Source organism: Nannospalax galili, unplaced genomic scaffold (genome assembly GCF_000622305.1).
Source record: "Nannospalax galili isolate Female #2095 unplaced genomic scaffold, S.galili_v1.0 scaffold136, whole genome shotgun sequence".
Lineage (NCBI taxonomy): Eukaryota > Metazoa > Chordata > Mammalia > Rodentia > Spalacidae > Nannospalax > Nannospalax galili.
Window position 1 is genome coordinate 4,183,887 of NW_008340872.1, and position 16,782 is coordinate 4,200,668.

General features: G+C 44.5%; 1 protein-coding gene across 2 annotated transcripts in view; it reads right to left on the reverse strand.

Annotated features, from left to right (window-relative positions):
• Eva1c (eva-1 homolog C) overlaps nucleotides 1–16,782 on the reverse strand; it is a 96,976-nt gene that overhangs the window by 43,250 nt on the left and 36,944 nt on the right. The window contains exons 2-3 of one of the 2 annotated variants that reach the window (XM_008835978.3): nucleotides 11,491–11,687; nucleotides 8,089–8,212 (exon numbers count right to left, since the gene is read on the reverse strand). The exons of the other annotated variant lie outside the window; for it this stretch is intronic. Coding sequence (XP_008834200.1) covers nucleotides 8,089–8,212; nucleotides 11,491–11,687 — 321 coding nt within the window. The remainder of the gene's footprint in view (nucleotides 1–8,088; nucleotides 8,213–11,490; nucleotides 11,688–16,782) is intronic. 2 annotated transcript variants of the gene reach the window in all.

The window sequence follows — 16,782 nt, forward strand, 5'->3', positions numbered from 1 at the left end:
GCCACATCCCCGGCTCCTATATACCTACGCCATGTGGTATATAGCTTTTGCTCTTGGGCTACCAACCTGCACAGTGTGCTGCTGTCCTAAAGATCACAGGTGACTAACACAGTGCTAAGTATTTCTGTTTCTAAACATAGCTCAACACAGGGTATGTGCAGTAGAAATACTAGGTAAGAGGTATTTTTCAGCTGTTATAATCTTATAAGGCACACAATCAAATATGTGGCCTGTCACTGAACAAAATGTCATTACGTCATTTGACCATATGTGAAGTATCCAGAAAAGGCAAATATTTCAGGGAAGAATGCAGAGATACGGTTTGATGAGACTAGGGGTATGATCAAAGAGGGTCAACAAATGGACAGAGGAAACTTCGTGAGAAGACAGGAATGTTCTATGGCCTGACTATGGTCAAGAGGAAGAGCTCAATAAATTTGCCAAAGGTTGACTTGTACACTTAAAATGGGTGAATTCAATGTTATATAAATAATACCTCACAATACTTTAGAAACAATGATAATTGATACTGAATCCAACCCCTCCACTAACTCCTGCTCTAAAAGCAGTAATGAACTCCACACAAAACAGCCCTTTAGAATTGTCCCCCACCCCCACAGCCCTTTAAAGCACAGGCAGGAAGCACTAAAGTTGAGCTGTTTTAGTTGGCCGGGGCTGGCCTGGGATGGTGGCAATGATCGAGGAGACTATGTCTAAAGGGAAGGAAAACCAGCTCCCAATAATACCATCATTTCTCACATACCCTTCCTTAGCTCGGATTTACCTTGCACTGTGCCTTCCTGGACTGAAGTGGGGGCTGACTCCAGATCCTGATACACTTCAATCTAAAAAATTTCCACATTGTGATCTGAGACCCATTGATAAGTCTTGAAATTAAGTTAGTGAGTTGTGACCAGCAATTTTTCAAAATTTTATTATTTTTATTTTATGTGTATGCGTGTATTGCCTGCATGTAGGTGAGTGCACCTGTGTCGTGCAATGCCCACAGAGGTCAGAAGAGGCTGTTGGATCCCCTAGGACTGGATTTACAGACAGTTGTTAGCTGCCATGTGTGTTCTGGGATTCGAACCCAGGTTAAGCACAACCATTGTTATTAACCGTTGAGCCATCTCTCCAGCCCATGACCAGCAATTTTAGAAAGTGAAGAGGAGTTGAGCAGTGGCATATATCTATGATCCCACCACTCATCCAGTTCAGGCAGGAAGACTAGGAGTTTGAGGCCAGTGTGAGCTACATGGTGAGACTGTCTTTTCCCTCTCTCCATGAAAAAAAGATAAAAAGATAAAAGAGAATAATTACAAGTCATCAAAACATCAAAGGGCATCCCATCATTCAGAAAGGATAAACGCTGCTGTAATTTTAAATCATTCTTCAGTTATATTAATGTGAGTAAATATTATGTTGGCCCAATATGTAAAATGTTTTTCTTATTATGGGTTGCAATCAAAACATTTTTACAGCTCCCACCATAAGTCTTCTAGAAAATCTAAGCAATACAAACCAGGGCTATGGCAATGGCTAACTTCTGACAGAATCAACAATGAATCTCAAGATGCCCAACAGCTTTAGTGATTATAGACCCTACGGTATTCTTTAAGGCAGGCACACACACACACACACACACACACACACACACACACACACACTACCTTAAAATAAATAGTACATGGAAAATTCTAGAAGTAAACAATTCCTAAGCTTGAAATTGTACTCTGTTCTGAGTAGTGTGGTGAAATCTTTTGCCACTGGGCTCTGTCTACACAAGATGTGAATCATCCTTTGCTCAGCATGTCCACACTGTATATGCTGCCTGCCCAGTCACTAGGTGACTGTCTCCATTATCAGATCTATTGTCTTAGTATAGCAGTATTTATATTAAAATAAACTTGATTTTACTTCATAACAGCCCCAAGGCATAAGAGTATTAATGCTGGCAATTTTGCTATAATCACGGTTTAACTGTTCCATTTTATTATCAGTTGTGAATCTCTCACTTTGCCTCATTTATAAATTAAATGTTATGGTAGGTGTGGATGTATAGGAAAAGCATACTAGCTATAGGGCTTGGTAATGTCTGTGGATTCAGGCATTCACAGGGGTTTTGGACAGTATCCCCCAGATAAGGGGAGATGATTGCATCAAAAACAGGGGCATTCCAGGCAGGTGAACCCAGTGTCTGCAAACCACTTATACAAGAGAATGAATGTGGTCAACACAAAACTGTAAACATACGTAAAACATTGTAAGATGGGTTTTTTGTTTTGCTTTGTTTTGTAACTCACTTGTTCAGTTCTCAAGCTTAAACTCTTTAGATGAAAATGTCATGCTGCAACTTTTAAGAGTTGGGCACACCGGTCAGAGTGAGCCAAGTGTAATCTGAGCAGAAGCCAGGAGCCCGATGGTCACACAATTCTTACCCTCTCTAGGCATCTGTCTGTCATACAAGAAGAGTCACCAAGAGCAGGGCAAAGGAAGCTGGTGCCATAGTCAATGTTTAAAAGGCCTTCAATCTGTTCACTGGAATCTTAGCATAACATCTTAAGCTTAGAGCCAAGGGAAAGTGTGCTTTCTTTTTCTAAATTAAAACAAAACAAAACACTGACTCTGACCATGACTTTGGGGCACATGTGTCTTTTTGGTGAGCTGTGTCTGCAGTGTCAAGAGTTTTTCTGTGCTGTGTCTGAGTAGAAGCTCAATCCCACCAACATTGACATTTTGCCTGCCACCAAAGACCCAGGGAGGACATGAGAGATGTGTTAGAGAGAGACAGCAACTTTCCAGGTGGGAGAATTGGATACATGCTAAGAAGGCCCACCAGGGGCTTCAAAAAAGAAGTGGGAGGGGCCTGGAGAGATGGCTCAGAGGCTAAGAGCACTGGCTGCTCTTGCAGAGAACTTGGGTTCAGTTCCCAGAACCTACATGGTGGCTAACAACTGTCTGTAACTCCAGTTCCAGGGAATCTGTTGTCCTCTTCTGAGCTCCATGGACATTGCATGACACAGGTGCACTTTCTATATGCAGGCATAATGCTCATACATATAAAATAAATATTCGTAAAAATTTTTAAAAAGAAGCAAGAGAAGACAGGACTAAACCCAACTTTATCTCAACAAACTTGAACCTTTTTTGTTAATTCAGTTTTTATATTTTGAGATAGAGTCACTACATAGCCCAGGCTAGCCTTGAACTCACTGTGTAGCTCAGGCTGGTCTCCAAATCTAGATCTCTGTGCCTCAGCCTCCCAAATTCTGAGATTACAGGCCTGTGTCTCCACACTCTGCTATGTGCTAATCCACTGTCACCTAAGAGCTAAATTTCTGGGCTATAAGAGACAATGGGACTTCTGACATCACTGCTACTTTCAAAGAGGAATGGAGTTTGGTTTGGAGCTGGGATAGCACTCTTACTCCTTCTCAGCTCAGAGGTCTAGGCAACCTTCTAGGGATGAGTCGCCAGTACATCTGTACCTTTAGGTAAGGAGGGCCACAGGAGCCTAGGAAGGTAGAGCCTTGACTCTCCTCAGACCGCAGCAGTGACTTGCTCCTGAATCTACCAAGTTAGGAGGTGTTCAGGGCATTCCCCTTTTTCCAAAGTACTATACATCTAGAAAGTCCCCTGTCCTGCAAAGGGTTCAAGTTCATATAAACCCACTGAGAGCCAAAAACCTCAAACTGAAAATATGGATGTCAAGTTGGGCCTAAATTCCTTCAACCAAAATTTGTAAATGAGGAAAATTTGCATTTAAATATTGCATATTCACTTCCACTGAAATATGTGAATGTCACCATTTCATACTTCATGAGTACTTTTTCATTAAAAATACGTATTATACGTAAAATACGTTTTAAAGTTGTTTTTCCTTCACTACTTAGCAACTTCCTAGTGTTCTGCCTCGTTCTGGCCATGATCCTTAGTTCTTTGTAGCAGCTGAACTGAAGAGTTGTGTAGTTCACGAGGAGTGAAGTTCACTGTCCTCTGAAGGTTTTATATGATAGACAGATTTTCTGCCCAGTGGGATGATGTTATTTCTGAACATAAAGTCACAGAACTGATTTTAATGTTTATGCACTGTAAAGCCTCAAGCAAATCTTAAAAGAAAAAAAGATTCTGTCTTAATTCAGTAAACTGCTTTTCAAGTAAAAAAATATATGTGTGTGTGTGTGTGTGTGTGTGTGTGTGTGTGAATGAACATCTTTTTTTTAAAGCAAAAATGCATTTTCCTTTAAAAAATATTACAATTTAGGGGCTGGAGAGATGGCTCAGCGGTTAAAAACACTGGTTGTTCTTGCAGAAGACCTGGGTTCGAATCCCAGCACCCACATGGCAGCTAGCAACTGTCTGTAACTCCAGTCCCAGGGGATCTGACAGCCTCTTCTGACCTCCATAGGCATTGCACAACACGGGTGCACTTACCTACATGCAGGCAATACACACATACACATAAAATAAGAAAAAAATAAAATTTAAAAAAGTATTACAATTTAATACATCTACCTCACCTAAACTACCAACACATCATAGCTTCTTCTTGTGATTGACTGACCAACTAGGGGCTGGTGAAATGGATCAGTGGATAAAGGTGCTTGCTGTCAAGCCTCATGACCTGAGTTCAAGCCCTGGGACCTACATAGCGGAAGGAGAGAGTTGATTCCTGCAAATGGTCCTCTGACTCTCACACATGGCATGCCCCCTACAACCTTGCTCCAATAATTAAAAAAGACCAACTGGGACCCGTGGTTGGCTGCCATTGCAAGTATTACAAGGAGGGATAGTGTTGCATGTGGCTAGCTCAGGGAAAGATCAAAATTCAAAATTCATTGGGTTCAATCCCCAGCACCGTATATAAACAAATAAAAATTCAAAATTCTAGTTTTTTACTGAGTGTACACCACTCTGCACCAGGCACTGTTGCACTTTTGCATCTCAGTGGTGGCCTGTCAAGGGTGTGACCTCATGACCAGAGGATTTTATTACTGGCAGTGCTCACAACTGCTAGCACATGAGATAATGAAACACTGATGGAAGTTTGGTCACTTGGATTCTGGCTTCAAACTCTGTGTAGACAATACATCCTGCCACTGCCAGCACCTAAGACCCACCACTAGCACCTGCACCTCTGCCCTGGGTACGTCGCTGCTTGTCCCTCTCACCTCCTTTACTGGAATGCCTTTAATCTATTTATTGGACCAACGGCTACCCATGACTGAGTTCAACTCTACCACAGGCCCTGTGCTAAGCATCTTCCTAACAACAGTACATCTTTACAGCAGCCCTGTGTGGAAGGGATATAATCATCATTCTACAATGACCCACTGGAGGCTCTGAAAGTGCATCTACACTGTCCAAGATCACACAGCAAATAACAGAAGGGATTTGAATCTAGAACTCTTAGACCCAAGGCCTCCCTGAAACCAAAATTCCCTGGTGGGGGGAGGGAGATGTGGGAGAGGGGGAATGTGAGGCACATTAGGGAAAAGAAGGTTCCGGTAAAGTTTATTAGAGTAAATTAACAACAACAACAACAAAAACCCAACCAATCCTGTTTTGTAGCACTTGGTATCAACACTCCCATCACGTGGATTTCACAGAACACAAAAGTGGGAAGAGATGCACAGGATCGCTCTGTACACCAGTGGGTACAGCAATAGGCAATGCCCATGTCATACAGGGGCAGGAGCTGGGCAAAGAGAAGAGACTCAGCAGGTGGGAGGGCTACAGAAAAGGAGGCAGAAGGATGTAGAGAAAAATCTCCCTTCCACCTCCCAAAATGCTGAGACTCTGACTGCTGAGGACGGGGTTACATGAAAGGTCTGCACCTGACCCATTCTCTAGCAGACGAGGGCCTGTACCTCTCATCCCATACCTCCCTGTGTAAACACTGCCCTAGACTGTCCCCTCAGAACTCACGTAGGAATAGAATCCCCACTGGGAAGTATTAAGAGGGAGGACACTTAATGGGTAAACAATCACGTTCTCACTACCCAGGTGCTCTAGTTGTTGACATTTTGAACAAGGCCCAGTTTTTTGTTGTTTGTATTTTTAGAGACAGGGTTTCCTTGTAGCCCCATCTGGCCTAGAATGCCCTATGTAGACCAGGCTGGCCTTGATTCCACAGAAATTCACCTGCCTCTGCCTCCTGAGTGCTGGTAAAGGTGCACGCCACCATGCCTAGCCAAAGGTTGGTTTTGAAAGGAATATTTGCTTCCACCATGAAAGGTAGGAACTGGGTACAGAAGAGAAAAAGGCAAATCTCATGGCAGTCAAGGGCATCACTGAGGGCATCTCGTTTTTATGATCAGCTACAGAAGGGCCATGAAGAATACAGAGGACTTGACATGATGTTCCTGGGTCTGTTGACTGAAACAGGAGTGGTTGAGATTCAGTGAGGATGGGGAGGGGCTCACAGGGGGACGTTTAGCTGTTTTGCAATGCTCAGGCCTGTTCATAGCTATTTGTGATTGTGTGTATGTGTCAGTATATGTGGATGTATGTGTGTATAAGGGAGTGTGAAATAGCAAGTAAATATGTGATCACGTATGTATGCATACTAGGGTGTAAGGTTACGGCCATGTATATATGATAAAGTGTATTTACTAAGTATGCTACAACTGTGTGAATGTGTGCATGCTCATGGATGCATAAGTGGGTTTGGAGGTGCATGTGTTTGCAGTCACCGTACTGAGGAAGCATAGGGGCAGCTCCAAGGTATTGGGCTCCAGCCAGGAGCATGTTACAGAGAAGCCTGGATATCTTCTGAGAGGACTGGGGACTTCTCCCTGGACATGCAGTGGAGACTAAGGCATACAACGTGGCTCAGGTTCCCCATCTCCATCACTAGGCTACCAGAGTCTTGGAACCAACAGAGAGCAAAATACAAAAATAAAAACAGCTGGGATGGGGTGACGGGGGGAATTGTAAAAGTTATTATTTCTGACATCTCAATGAGTTGATCAAGTACATCTTCTACCAGGACAAATGCCGTGTGCTCTCTCTCATATGAGGATCCTGGTGTTGATTTTTATGTGTATGTGGTTGTGGGTATAGAACTAGAAAGGGGACTATGAGAGAGGAAGCAGGAGAGGCTTTAAGGAAGTGGGGGTACGGTAAGAGAGTACATGTGACATCAAAGTGGGAAGAGACTTCTGGAAGTGAGGGCACAAGGAGATGAGGGGGGAAGGAAGGAAGGTGGATCAACAAAGCAAAGTATGCGGGAAAATGTCAGTGCTTTGTTTGCTAATCAAAAAAACAAACAAAAGAACATCCTATAGCCATTCCCCTGAGTTTGTCTTGGGCAGACCTCTGTACCTAGAAGTGAGATCCACTCATTGAAGAGGGACTACTATGGCTAGAAATGGGTTCATCACTAAACCTGTCTGTGTGCATCAGAAATGGCAAAAGCCAATGGAGAAAGCCCAAGAACCAGAATAAAGGAGACTGCTCCAGCAGCTTCCCTCCTCTCTTTCCTCCAGAGCACACAGGGCTATGGGAGCTCCTGCATCCCCCATAATGGGAGAAGCCAGTGCACAGACATCTGAAGTGGTGGCTTTGGTAGAAACCATGCCACTGATGCCCAAGGAAAATCCAGCCTCAGAACACAACACCTTTCAAAAGCAGAAGTAGTTCCTCACTTTCAGGAAAACAAATTGCAGTTCCTTCCCCATCATAGCTATTTTCAGCATTGATATAATTGAGTTTTTACATGTTGAGAAAGATTTTTAAGTCCATAGGTTTTGAAGAACACGCATGAACACACACACACACACACACACACACACACACACAAAAAACTCAAGTTGTTTAATTTCCATATATTTATTGAGAATTTAAACACTAATACAATGAATGGACACACACACACACACACACACACACACACACACACATACACACACACACTGCATGCATGAAATCTCTGCTGCTTTTTGCTCTCTCCCCATCCCTCTCAGATGTTCCTACTAAAGGGTTCAAAGTTGGATGAACACCCGGGGCAGATAACTTTGATCAGAAAAGTCAATGAAACTGGGGACCAATCCCAAACACACTGTCCCCCCCTCAGATGTTACTTACTAGGCTGGCATTTAAAGGAGACCAGGAGGTATTTACTGCTTCCTGGACAAAGGTCAGGTCCAAAGACACGGCTATTAACCAGGAGGTGGCAGGCCCGCTGGTTCTGGCACTCATCCAGCACCTTCTAGAAGAAGGGGTAGAAAAGGGACAGGCTTGTAAACTGCACACAGTGTCTACTGGACCCCCAAACCTGGGCTGCTCTGGGCTCTGAGGAAGGAGAGAGGCCACCCTGCCTGGTCCAAGCTGTGTCTGGGATGGAAGTACATGTGTATGGTGGACATCTCCCTACAACTTCCAGGAGGAAAAACTTGATCCATAGTGCAAGGACCCATGGGAGAGCCAGCCCCAACCAGTCACGATAGACACTATGACTGATTCTTTAGCAGAAGTCCCACACCTCTGGGGAGAGAGCAATATTGTCTTTCAGTGTCTGGCTAGAGGGCACTTTAAGCAGAGGCCCTTAGCTTTAAAGCTGAGAGAGCCACAGTGGCCAGGAATCTACACAGGCCCCAGGGACTAGAGGAAGGTCTCAGACACCCAAACTCTTTCTAGCTCATGACCTAGTACACAGGCCAGTAAATAAAAACATAAAAGCTGATTCCCATCCTTAACAAACTTAAGTCCCTTTGCTGTTGAGCAATTTCTTTAGCAGAATGCTCATTTTGCTGGGCACTTAGTATTAAAAAAAAAAACAAAAACTTTCCTTCAACTAACTCTTTCTCTCTTTCTCCCCTTCCCCCAGAAACTCCCTCATTAGTTAAAGAATCTGTTCTGTGGAAGCTTGTGGAATTCCCTATGCCACATCATAGAAAAACCCATGTCTTCTCACTGATTGTGCGAGTCATGGTTTCCAGAGAAAGCCTTGTCTAGGATAAACTCAGAGACCCTGGGCTTGGCTCTGGTAAAAAGGTCACCAAGGACAGTGGAGTAAAAGTTCTGAAGAATCTACATAATATTTAAGGACTAAATTATATGCAGATTTTTGAGCTTTGCTGAGTCACCATGTTCTTGCAGCAACTCGTGGAGAATTTCCATGAAGGATATTGACCATACCATGTCACCTACTCTGTCACCTCAAAGGCCTAGAAGATGTGGATCTATCAATCAGAAAGAATGCCCAAGGGAACCTCATAAGCCCCTAGGAGACACAGGTCTTAGATGGTGGCACAACATTGGCATGGCTGATGGTTTTGGTAAATTACAGTCCTCAGATATCCCAGCAAGGCTCCTGCATTATCATCTCAGAACAGGCTATGTCTAAAATGTGCAGCTAACCGCAAAACGCAGAGAGGGGTCAGTGATTGTTACCTCTGTGTATGTCAACTTTCCCCTACCTTAAGCATCTCTCTAGTTCAGGACATAGTTTGCAACAGCACCCAGTGTAGTTTGAAAGTCACAAAGGAAAGGATCTCCTGATCTTTGAATGAAAGAGCATGGACAGCGATGTTTCTGGCAAACAAACCCTCTGAGCAGCATCAGAATTGTGTTCACAGATGCTAACTTGTTGGCCTAATGGAACACCCTCTTCCCTCAGGGGCACCTGGCTGAAACAAGGATGCCTGAGTGCCAGGAGTTCATATTTTCATAAAGTAGGCACTTCCATCCTTTGGTCACCAGCCAGGACTCTCTTTGTGCACCCAGGAAGGCAGCAGAAAGTCTGGGCAGCTTGATTGGGTGAGGAGGATTGGGGGTGACGAGCGGGGCTATAGCTTGGGGCCTCTTGGGAGTCGGGTGGGGCACTCAAAGAAACTAACCACTTGCCTTGTGAAGAAACGTGTTGTCGTTCATCATGGTGTAGAAACCATGTCAAGGGAATTCAGACAGACACATTCTTTTGTATTGCTCTCAGTGTTTTCACCAATTACATGACTACCCAGATGCTATGGTTCTTGAATGAGAGCAATTTAAGTGGTGAGGGAAATAAAAAATCTTTGTATCATCTGTTATTTTTGCTTCTTTTTGGACATTAGAAAGAGAATTTAAAGTATTCCATTTAAAGAATTTACCTTCATCCGCATAGCCTATGACTGACAAAAATCAAGTTGACTTTTAACTTGTCATGTGCTGTAAACACCCTGCCTTCAACATCTTCACATGAAACTTAGGGGCCGTTAAAAAATAAAAAGTCCAAGGCCAGTGACTTACTAATCTTGGCCAGCTAGTTGAGATGAGAGATTATAAATTACTTGAATAAAGTTGGGCTTGGTGGCACATGTCTAATCCCAGCTACTGTACACAGGCTGAGGAATCAGACTCTCAAGTTCAAGGCCTACCTAGACTACAAAGCAAGTCCAAGGCCAGACTGGGCAACTTAGCAAGACCTTGTCTCACAAATGAAAAGCAGAACAGGATGGGGATATAGCTTGCCTAGCATTCAGGAGATCTTAGTTCAGTCAGTTTTCAGAACTGGAAAAAGGACAATAAGAAGAAAGAAGTTGATTATATATCTGAGAGTCTAAAATGATCAGTGAAATGATTTAACCTTCATCTGTACTAAATCTTTCCCCAAATATACCCAAGGAGTAGGAAGAGCACCTCTGTCCCCCAGACAGAGAGAGAGAGAGATGGAGAGAGACAGAGAGAGAGAGCTCATGACTGAAAAAGGCAGGAGGAGAAGGATGTAGAGGAAAAGGAGGGAGAGGGAGAGAAGGAGGAGGAGGAGGAAGAGGAGAAGGAGGAGGAGAGGGAGAGAGGAAGAAGGAGGAGGAGGAGGAGGAGAAGAAGAAGAAAAGGAGAAAGAGGAGCATGTTGTTGAAGCTTTGAAGGTTCCTTTCCCCAGTTATCTTTAGCACTATTCCAAAGACAAATTCAACAAACACTGCTCAGAGTAGCTCCAAATGAGGATAACATGGTTGTCTACAAATGAAGAAGCAGACCATGAATAAACAACAAAAGACAGCTATTGATATGTCTCTTCCTGGAGTCCACTCTCTAAACTGTCCATCGTGACCCCACATGTTGGCATCACACAGATACTTGTGGTTTCTACCAAAGAATCCCTTTCCCACTGGGGCATTTATGAGAGATGTGGGCATGGAGGTTGAAGCTCAATATGGCCATATTTTGCTTCACTACACTAAGGAGTGCACCTATGAATAAATTCATGTTGAAAATGTACTATGGGAGCTTTTCATCAAGTAGGGATTCTATCTATATGGCAAAGACTCCTTTCGAGAAGCAAACACTAATAACTTAGCTGCAAAAATTACTGATGTGTATGAATTGGGGTTTTCATGGACCAGGTTATCTTTGAGTGAACTGCATAATCATATATATATATATATACACATATATACACATATATGTAAATATATATATACATATATAAGAAACGCAGGGTAAGGAAGAAAGAGAAAGCAGGAGAGATTCATTTCATTATACCACATCTATGAACAGCAGTACCTGCAAGGTAGTGGGTGCCACACAGGTTAAGTTGTCTTCCCTCTGGGAGGCAGGCTTCTGGGAGCTACACATTTGGTAATCTTGCCCATAAAATGCCGATTGGACACTTATTGTAGAATGCCGAGGGCACTGTAGATTCAAATGGTCCCCGTCACAGGCATAGGCGGTGTGGTTTTGCAGGAGTTTGGTTAAGTAACCTGGAAAATATTCAGCCAGGTTACAGGAGGCCCAGGACACCCCCCCACCAAATCTTTTATAGGTTTTGGAGCAGAAGGGCATTGGTTCCCCTGAAGCAGAGTTTTCAGGCAAGGAACGGGTGAGATGCGGCTTCTGCAGCAGGTGTGAGGCAGGAGTGACCCAAGGAGGCCTCACTGGAGTTGCAGGATCAAATCTTGACTTTCATGCTTGGGCTAGACACCTTGGTCTGGAGAGGCCGGGTGTGCGAGGCTCGGAGGGCTCCTTCCCCTTCAGGCAGTGCACTAAGGGACTGGCCATGAGCCAAAGAATCTGCAAGCACCTCTTTAAAGCAGGGAACTATGCTGAGTGGGTGTCCCCAGGCATGTGGATGCCTGTCCCAAGGAAAGACTTGAATTTTCTGATCTTCAGGCCTTCCCGGAGTGAGAGGATGTGGTTGGACTTCAGGAAACCACTCCTGTGCCTGCCTCGCCCCAGTGAGGAAAGCCAGGCCTTGCTTGCACCGTGTAAGGCCTTCCAGGAAGAAGTTCAGGAGGGGGCTATGGGAAATACAGTAGAGCTTTATCATGGATTGACTATTATAACCCCAGATTCATATTGAATCTCAGAATGTGATCTCATTTGAAAATAGGATCATCATAGGCATAATTAGTTTTTTAAAAGGACATTCTGAACTTGGGAGGATTCTTAATATCACATGACTAGTGTTCCTGTCAGAAGAGAGAGAAAGACAGCCATGTGAAGACTGGACTGATGGGTCTACAAGCCAAGGGAACCCAAGGATGGCCAGCTACCACCAGAAGCTGAGGGAGGCAGGAGGCGCCCTTGAGGGAGGTTGGCACTGCCATCTCCTTGCTCTCAGACTTCTGGTCTCCAGAACTACAGAAGAGATCTCTAATGTGTGCAGCCACGCATTTTGAAATCTGTTCCACCAGCCATAGACCTAAAATAGGCTCTGCACCTTGGTCTCCTCAGTGATGAGTTCTCAAGCAATTGGAGGAGCCACGCTGGGCCTGGACTCTGAGAAGCTCTGAGGACCTGCAGTCTGGCAGGCCTGGGTTCCCTTCCCAACTGGGCCTCAGAAAGGAGGAAGTAGATTCCCTTCCCCCTTCTCACACCTCAGGAGGTCAACAGCAAGGCTGCCGGGAGCAAAGCCAGGGACTTTCTCCTGAGGTGTGTGTGGGATGCGCTTGGCAGCCCCTGTCCTCTGAGAGGGAGGTGTTGGGAGGAGAAGGGCAGTTTCAGAAGTCTCTGATTCCCACACAGATGACCCGTGCTTATATGACTCCGATTCAGGTTTCAAAATCCTCTCAGAAATACAATTCCTGGAAGGTTACAGTCAAAGGGACTGAGACAGTCTGGCCTGGGGTCACCCCATTCATGCTGTGAATGCCCAATGGCATGCTAACTCCAGGGGTGTGTACCTTCTCTCTGTGTCTCCCTCTCTCTCGCTCCCTCTCTCTGAACTCCTTTGCGATGCTACCTTGTTCAGAGAAGCAAAGTCTTACAGAAGTGTGGATCTGATTCTTGCTCACACACCTCCAGTCCTTTGGGAGTCCAGCCTGACCTAGGCTGTGGATTGGTGCCTCCTTACAAAGTGACAAGTGACAGGATTCCTTTATGGGGTCCCAACACCCCGTGAGGCACACTCTGCCTGAGGAAATCAGGGTGGCGCTGACGTTACTTTGGTAGGGCCAGTATCTATCCTGAAGGGCCCTAGGCTGATCCCCCAACACCTACTTAGAAACCTTCGGACAGCTCACTAAAATTTTCCTTTCTACCACCCCAAAATTCTCAGAACCCTGCTAAGTGACAAGCCCATTACAACCTCAAAGTAATTCTCAGAGGATAACTTCTGCTTAAAGCTCATAGTTTATACAAAAGATGGTGTGCTACTCCAGTAGGTAAAGAAAATGACAGGGTTCTGGGGATGGTGGAGTCATGAGACAGAAGGGGTCCTGGATTTCTGGACATAAAGGCTGTGTGATGGTTAATCTTGACGGGATTCAGGATTACCCAGGAGACACACCTACAGGCATGTTTGTGAGGATTTAACTGAGGAAGGAAGACCCACCCTGAATGCAGGGGGCACCATCCATGGCCTGGAGTTCTAGGCTAAAGAAAAAAGGAAAAAAAAAAAGGAGAAAGCCAGCTGAGCCCCAAGATTCATTTCTTTGCTTCCTAACTGTGGATGACATATGACTAGCTGTCTCATACTGCTGCTGTCAGGCCTTCTCAATGGACTCTACTTTCAAATCTCGAGCCAAAATAAACCCTTCCTTGTTCCACCGTTTTTTGTCAGCCTCTTAGTCACAGCAACAAATAAAGCAGCAAGCAGAGGCTCCACAGTCTGCCACGGGAGCCACAGGAGAATTTTGGCCATGTTGGGTCTTCACTGTTCTTCATTCTACGTATTACACGGTATGTTCCCATGAAAGAGAATTTGATCTCTGTGGAACCATTTCCATTTCCATCAAAACCCACGTGTGCAGTTCCTACCTGAGCCACCACACCCCCATACCGTATTCTTATTCTGAAAGCGGTACTTGGTGGGCAGAAGTTCATGGCTCAATGCTCAGGCCCACTTCAACTCTGAGGGGTGGGAACAGGAACCCCGCCCCCTTCCTGTGCATCAGTCCTAATGGTATACAGGAATATGAAGGACACACTTCAGCAGTAAAGCATGCTTAAATTCAGTCAGTTCCTTGTTTAAAAACCACATTCAGATAATGGGATCCAGCCAGTACTAAAATGAAATGAGCATAACTGGGGATGTAGGACCTCAGGTCCTAGGTTCAAGTCAAGTTTAAAAATGAGCTATCAAAAAGACATGAAGGATGCTGGCAAGGTGGCGCACACCTTTGATCCCAGCACTCGGGAGGCAGAGGCACGTGGATCTCTGGGAGAGTGAGGCCAGCCTGGTCTACATAGTGAGTTCCAGGCCAGCTGGGGTTACAGGGAGACCCTATCTCAAAAAACAGACAGACGGACAGACAGACAGACATGAAGACAACTTACATTCACATTACTAAATGAAAGAAGCTACATATTACATGCCATATGGTTATAACTATGTGACATTCTCGAAGAGACAAATAAATGGAGACAGTAAAAATATCATAGTTAACAAGAGTTGGGAGGGAGGGAGGGAGAGAGGGAGGGAGGGAGCAAAGGAGGGAGGGAGGGATAGGCAGGGCAGAGAGGATGTTGAGGGCACTGAAACTACTCTGTGTTATATAATACTATGATGGTGGATGCACGTTTGCCCAAACCCTTACATACAACAAGAGTGAACATTATGTAGACTGTGGGTGCTAAGGATAGGTCAATGAACTGGGTATGGTGGCTCACTACTGTAGTCTTAGAACCCCAAAGCCTGAGGCAGGAGGATCAAGAGTTCAAGGCCAGCCTAGGCTACATGGTGAGGAGACAGAGAGAGAGAGAGAGAGAGAGAGAGAGAGAGAGAGAGAGAGAAAATGAGTCAAGGTAGTTTTATCAGTTGTAACAAGTGCACCACTTGGGTTTGATACAGATTGTAGAGGAGGCTACACATGTGTGCATGTGGTAGACTAGGTATGTAGAAACTATACTTTCTGTTCACTTTTGCACTGAACTTAATGCTTCTCTAAAAGTATTAATAAGGTCCATTTTAAAGGAGAAACAAAAACAATAACAAAAAACCTACCCTATCCCTTCCCAAGATATTTTGGGAGGAGAGAAGTTATTAGAAGGGAGGGGCTGTGGAGTTACACGAGTAGCTCTGTTTCTTAACCTGAATGGCAAATATGTAAATAAATTAGGTAAATAAAATACTTTAAAGAACTATACTTGTTCACATATGGTAGCAGATGCCTTTAATCACAGCACTTGAGAGGCAGAGGCAGGTTGGATCTCTGAATTCTAGGCCAGCTGGGGCTGCATACTGAGACCCTGTCTCAAACAGACAAAACCAAAACCAAAAACGCAAAAGCAAAAGCAAAAACAAAACAAACCAAAAAAAAAAAAAAGAAAATACATCTGTAGTGATCTGACCAATACTTTTCTAAAAAAGATTCATTTAGCCAGGCATAATGGTGCATGCCTTTAATCCCAGCACTCAGGAGGCAGAGGCAGGTGGATCTCTGTGAGTTCAAGCCAGCCTGGTCTACATAGTGAGTTCCAGGACAACTGGGGCTACAGGGAGACCCTTTCTCAAAAAAACCAAAAAAAAAAAAAAAAAAGATTCATTTATCTTTATGTGTATAAGTGTTTTGCCTGCATGTATGTATGTGTATCACATACATGCCTGGTGCCTGTGGAGGGCAGAAAAGAGCATTGGATCCTCTGGAACTGGAGGTACAGATGATTGTTAGCCTCCATGTGGTGCTGGGAACTGAACTCAAGTCCCCTGTAAGACTAGCCAGTGTTCTTAACTGCTGAGCCATCTCTCCAGCCTCTGAGCAATACTTTTAAACTAATAAAGCAAGCCTAGATGTTATGGAGTCCTGGATGATTTACAGAGAGAGGAAAGTATTAAACACCTTCTTCTCCAGCCAACACAATCCCACGAGAACACAGGAAGCCAGTGACAGCAGGAAGTACTCTGAAGTCCAGCCAAGGTCCAACATGCTGAGGGGCTGTCTACAGATAACCTTGCTGTACTGTTTCTGCTTGTCTATAAATTTCAGCAGGTCTTTGTTTCTTTTCCAGTTGCTGTGATAAAATACCCTGAGCAAATCATCTCTGGGGAGAAAGGGTTAATTTTAGCTCACAGTTCCTGGTTACAGTCTATCAAAGCAGGGAAGTCAAGGCGGGGGGGGGGGGGGGGGGGCCCTTGAGGGAGTTGGTCGTACCACAGCCACAGTCAGGAACTGAGGTCAAAGAATGCATGTGTTGGGGTGCACACTTTTAATCCCAGCACTCAGGAGGCAGAGGCAGGTGGATCTCTATGAGTTTGAGGTCAGCCTGGTCGACATAATGAGTTCCAGGCCAGCTGGTGCTACAGGGAGACCCTGTCTGAAAAACAAAAGAAGAATGAAAGAAAGAAAGAAAGAAAGAAAGAAAGAAAGAAAGAAAGAAAGAAAGAGAGAGAGAGAGAGAGAAAGAAAGAAAGAAGAG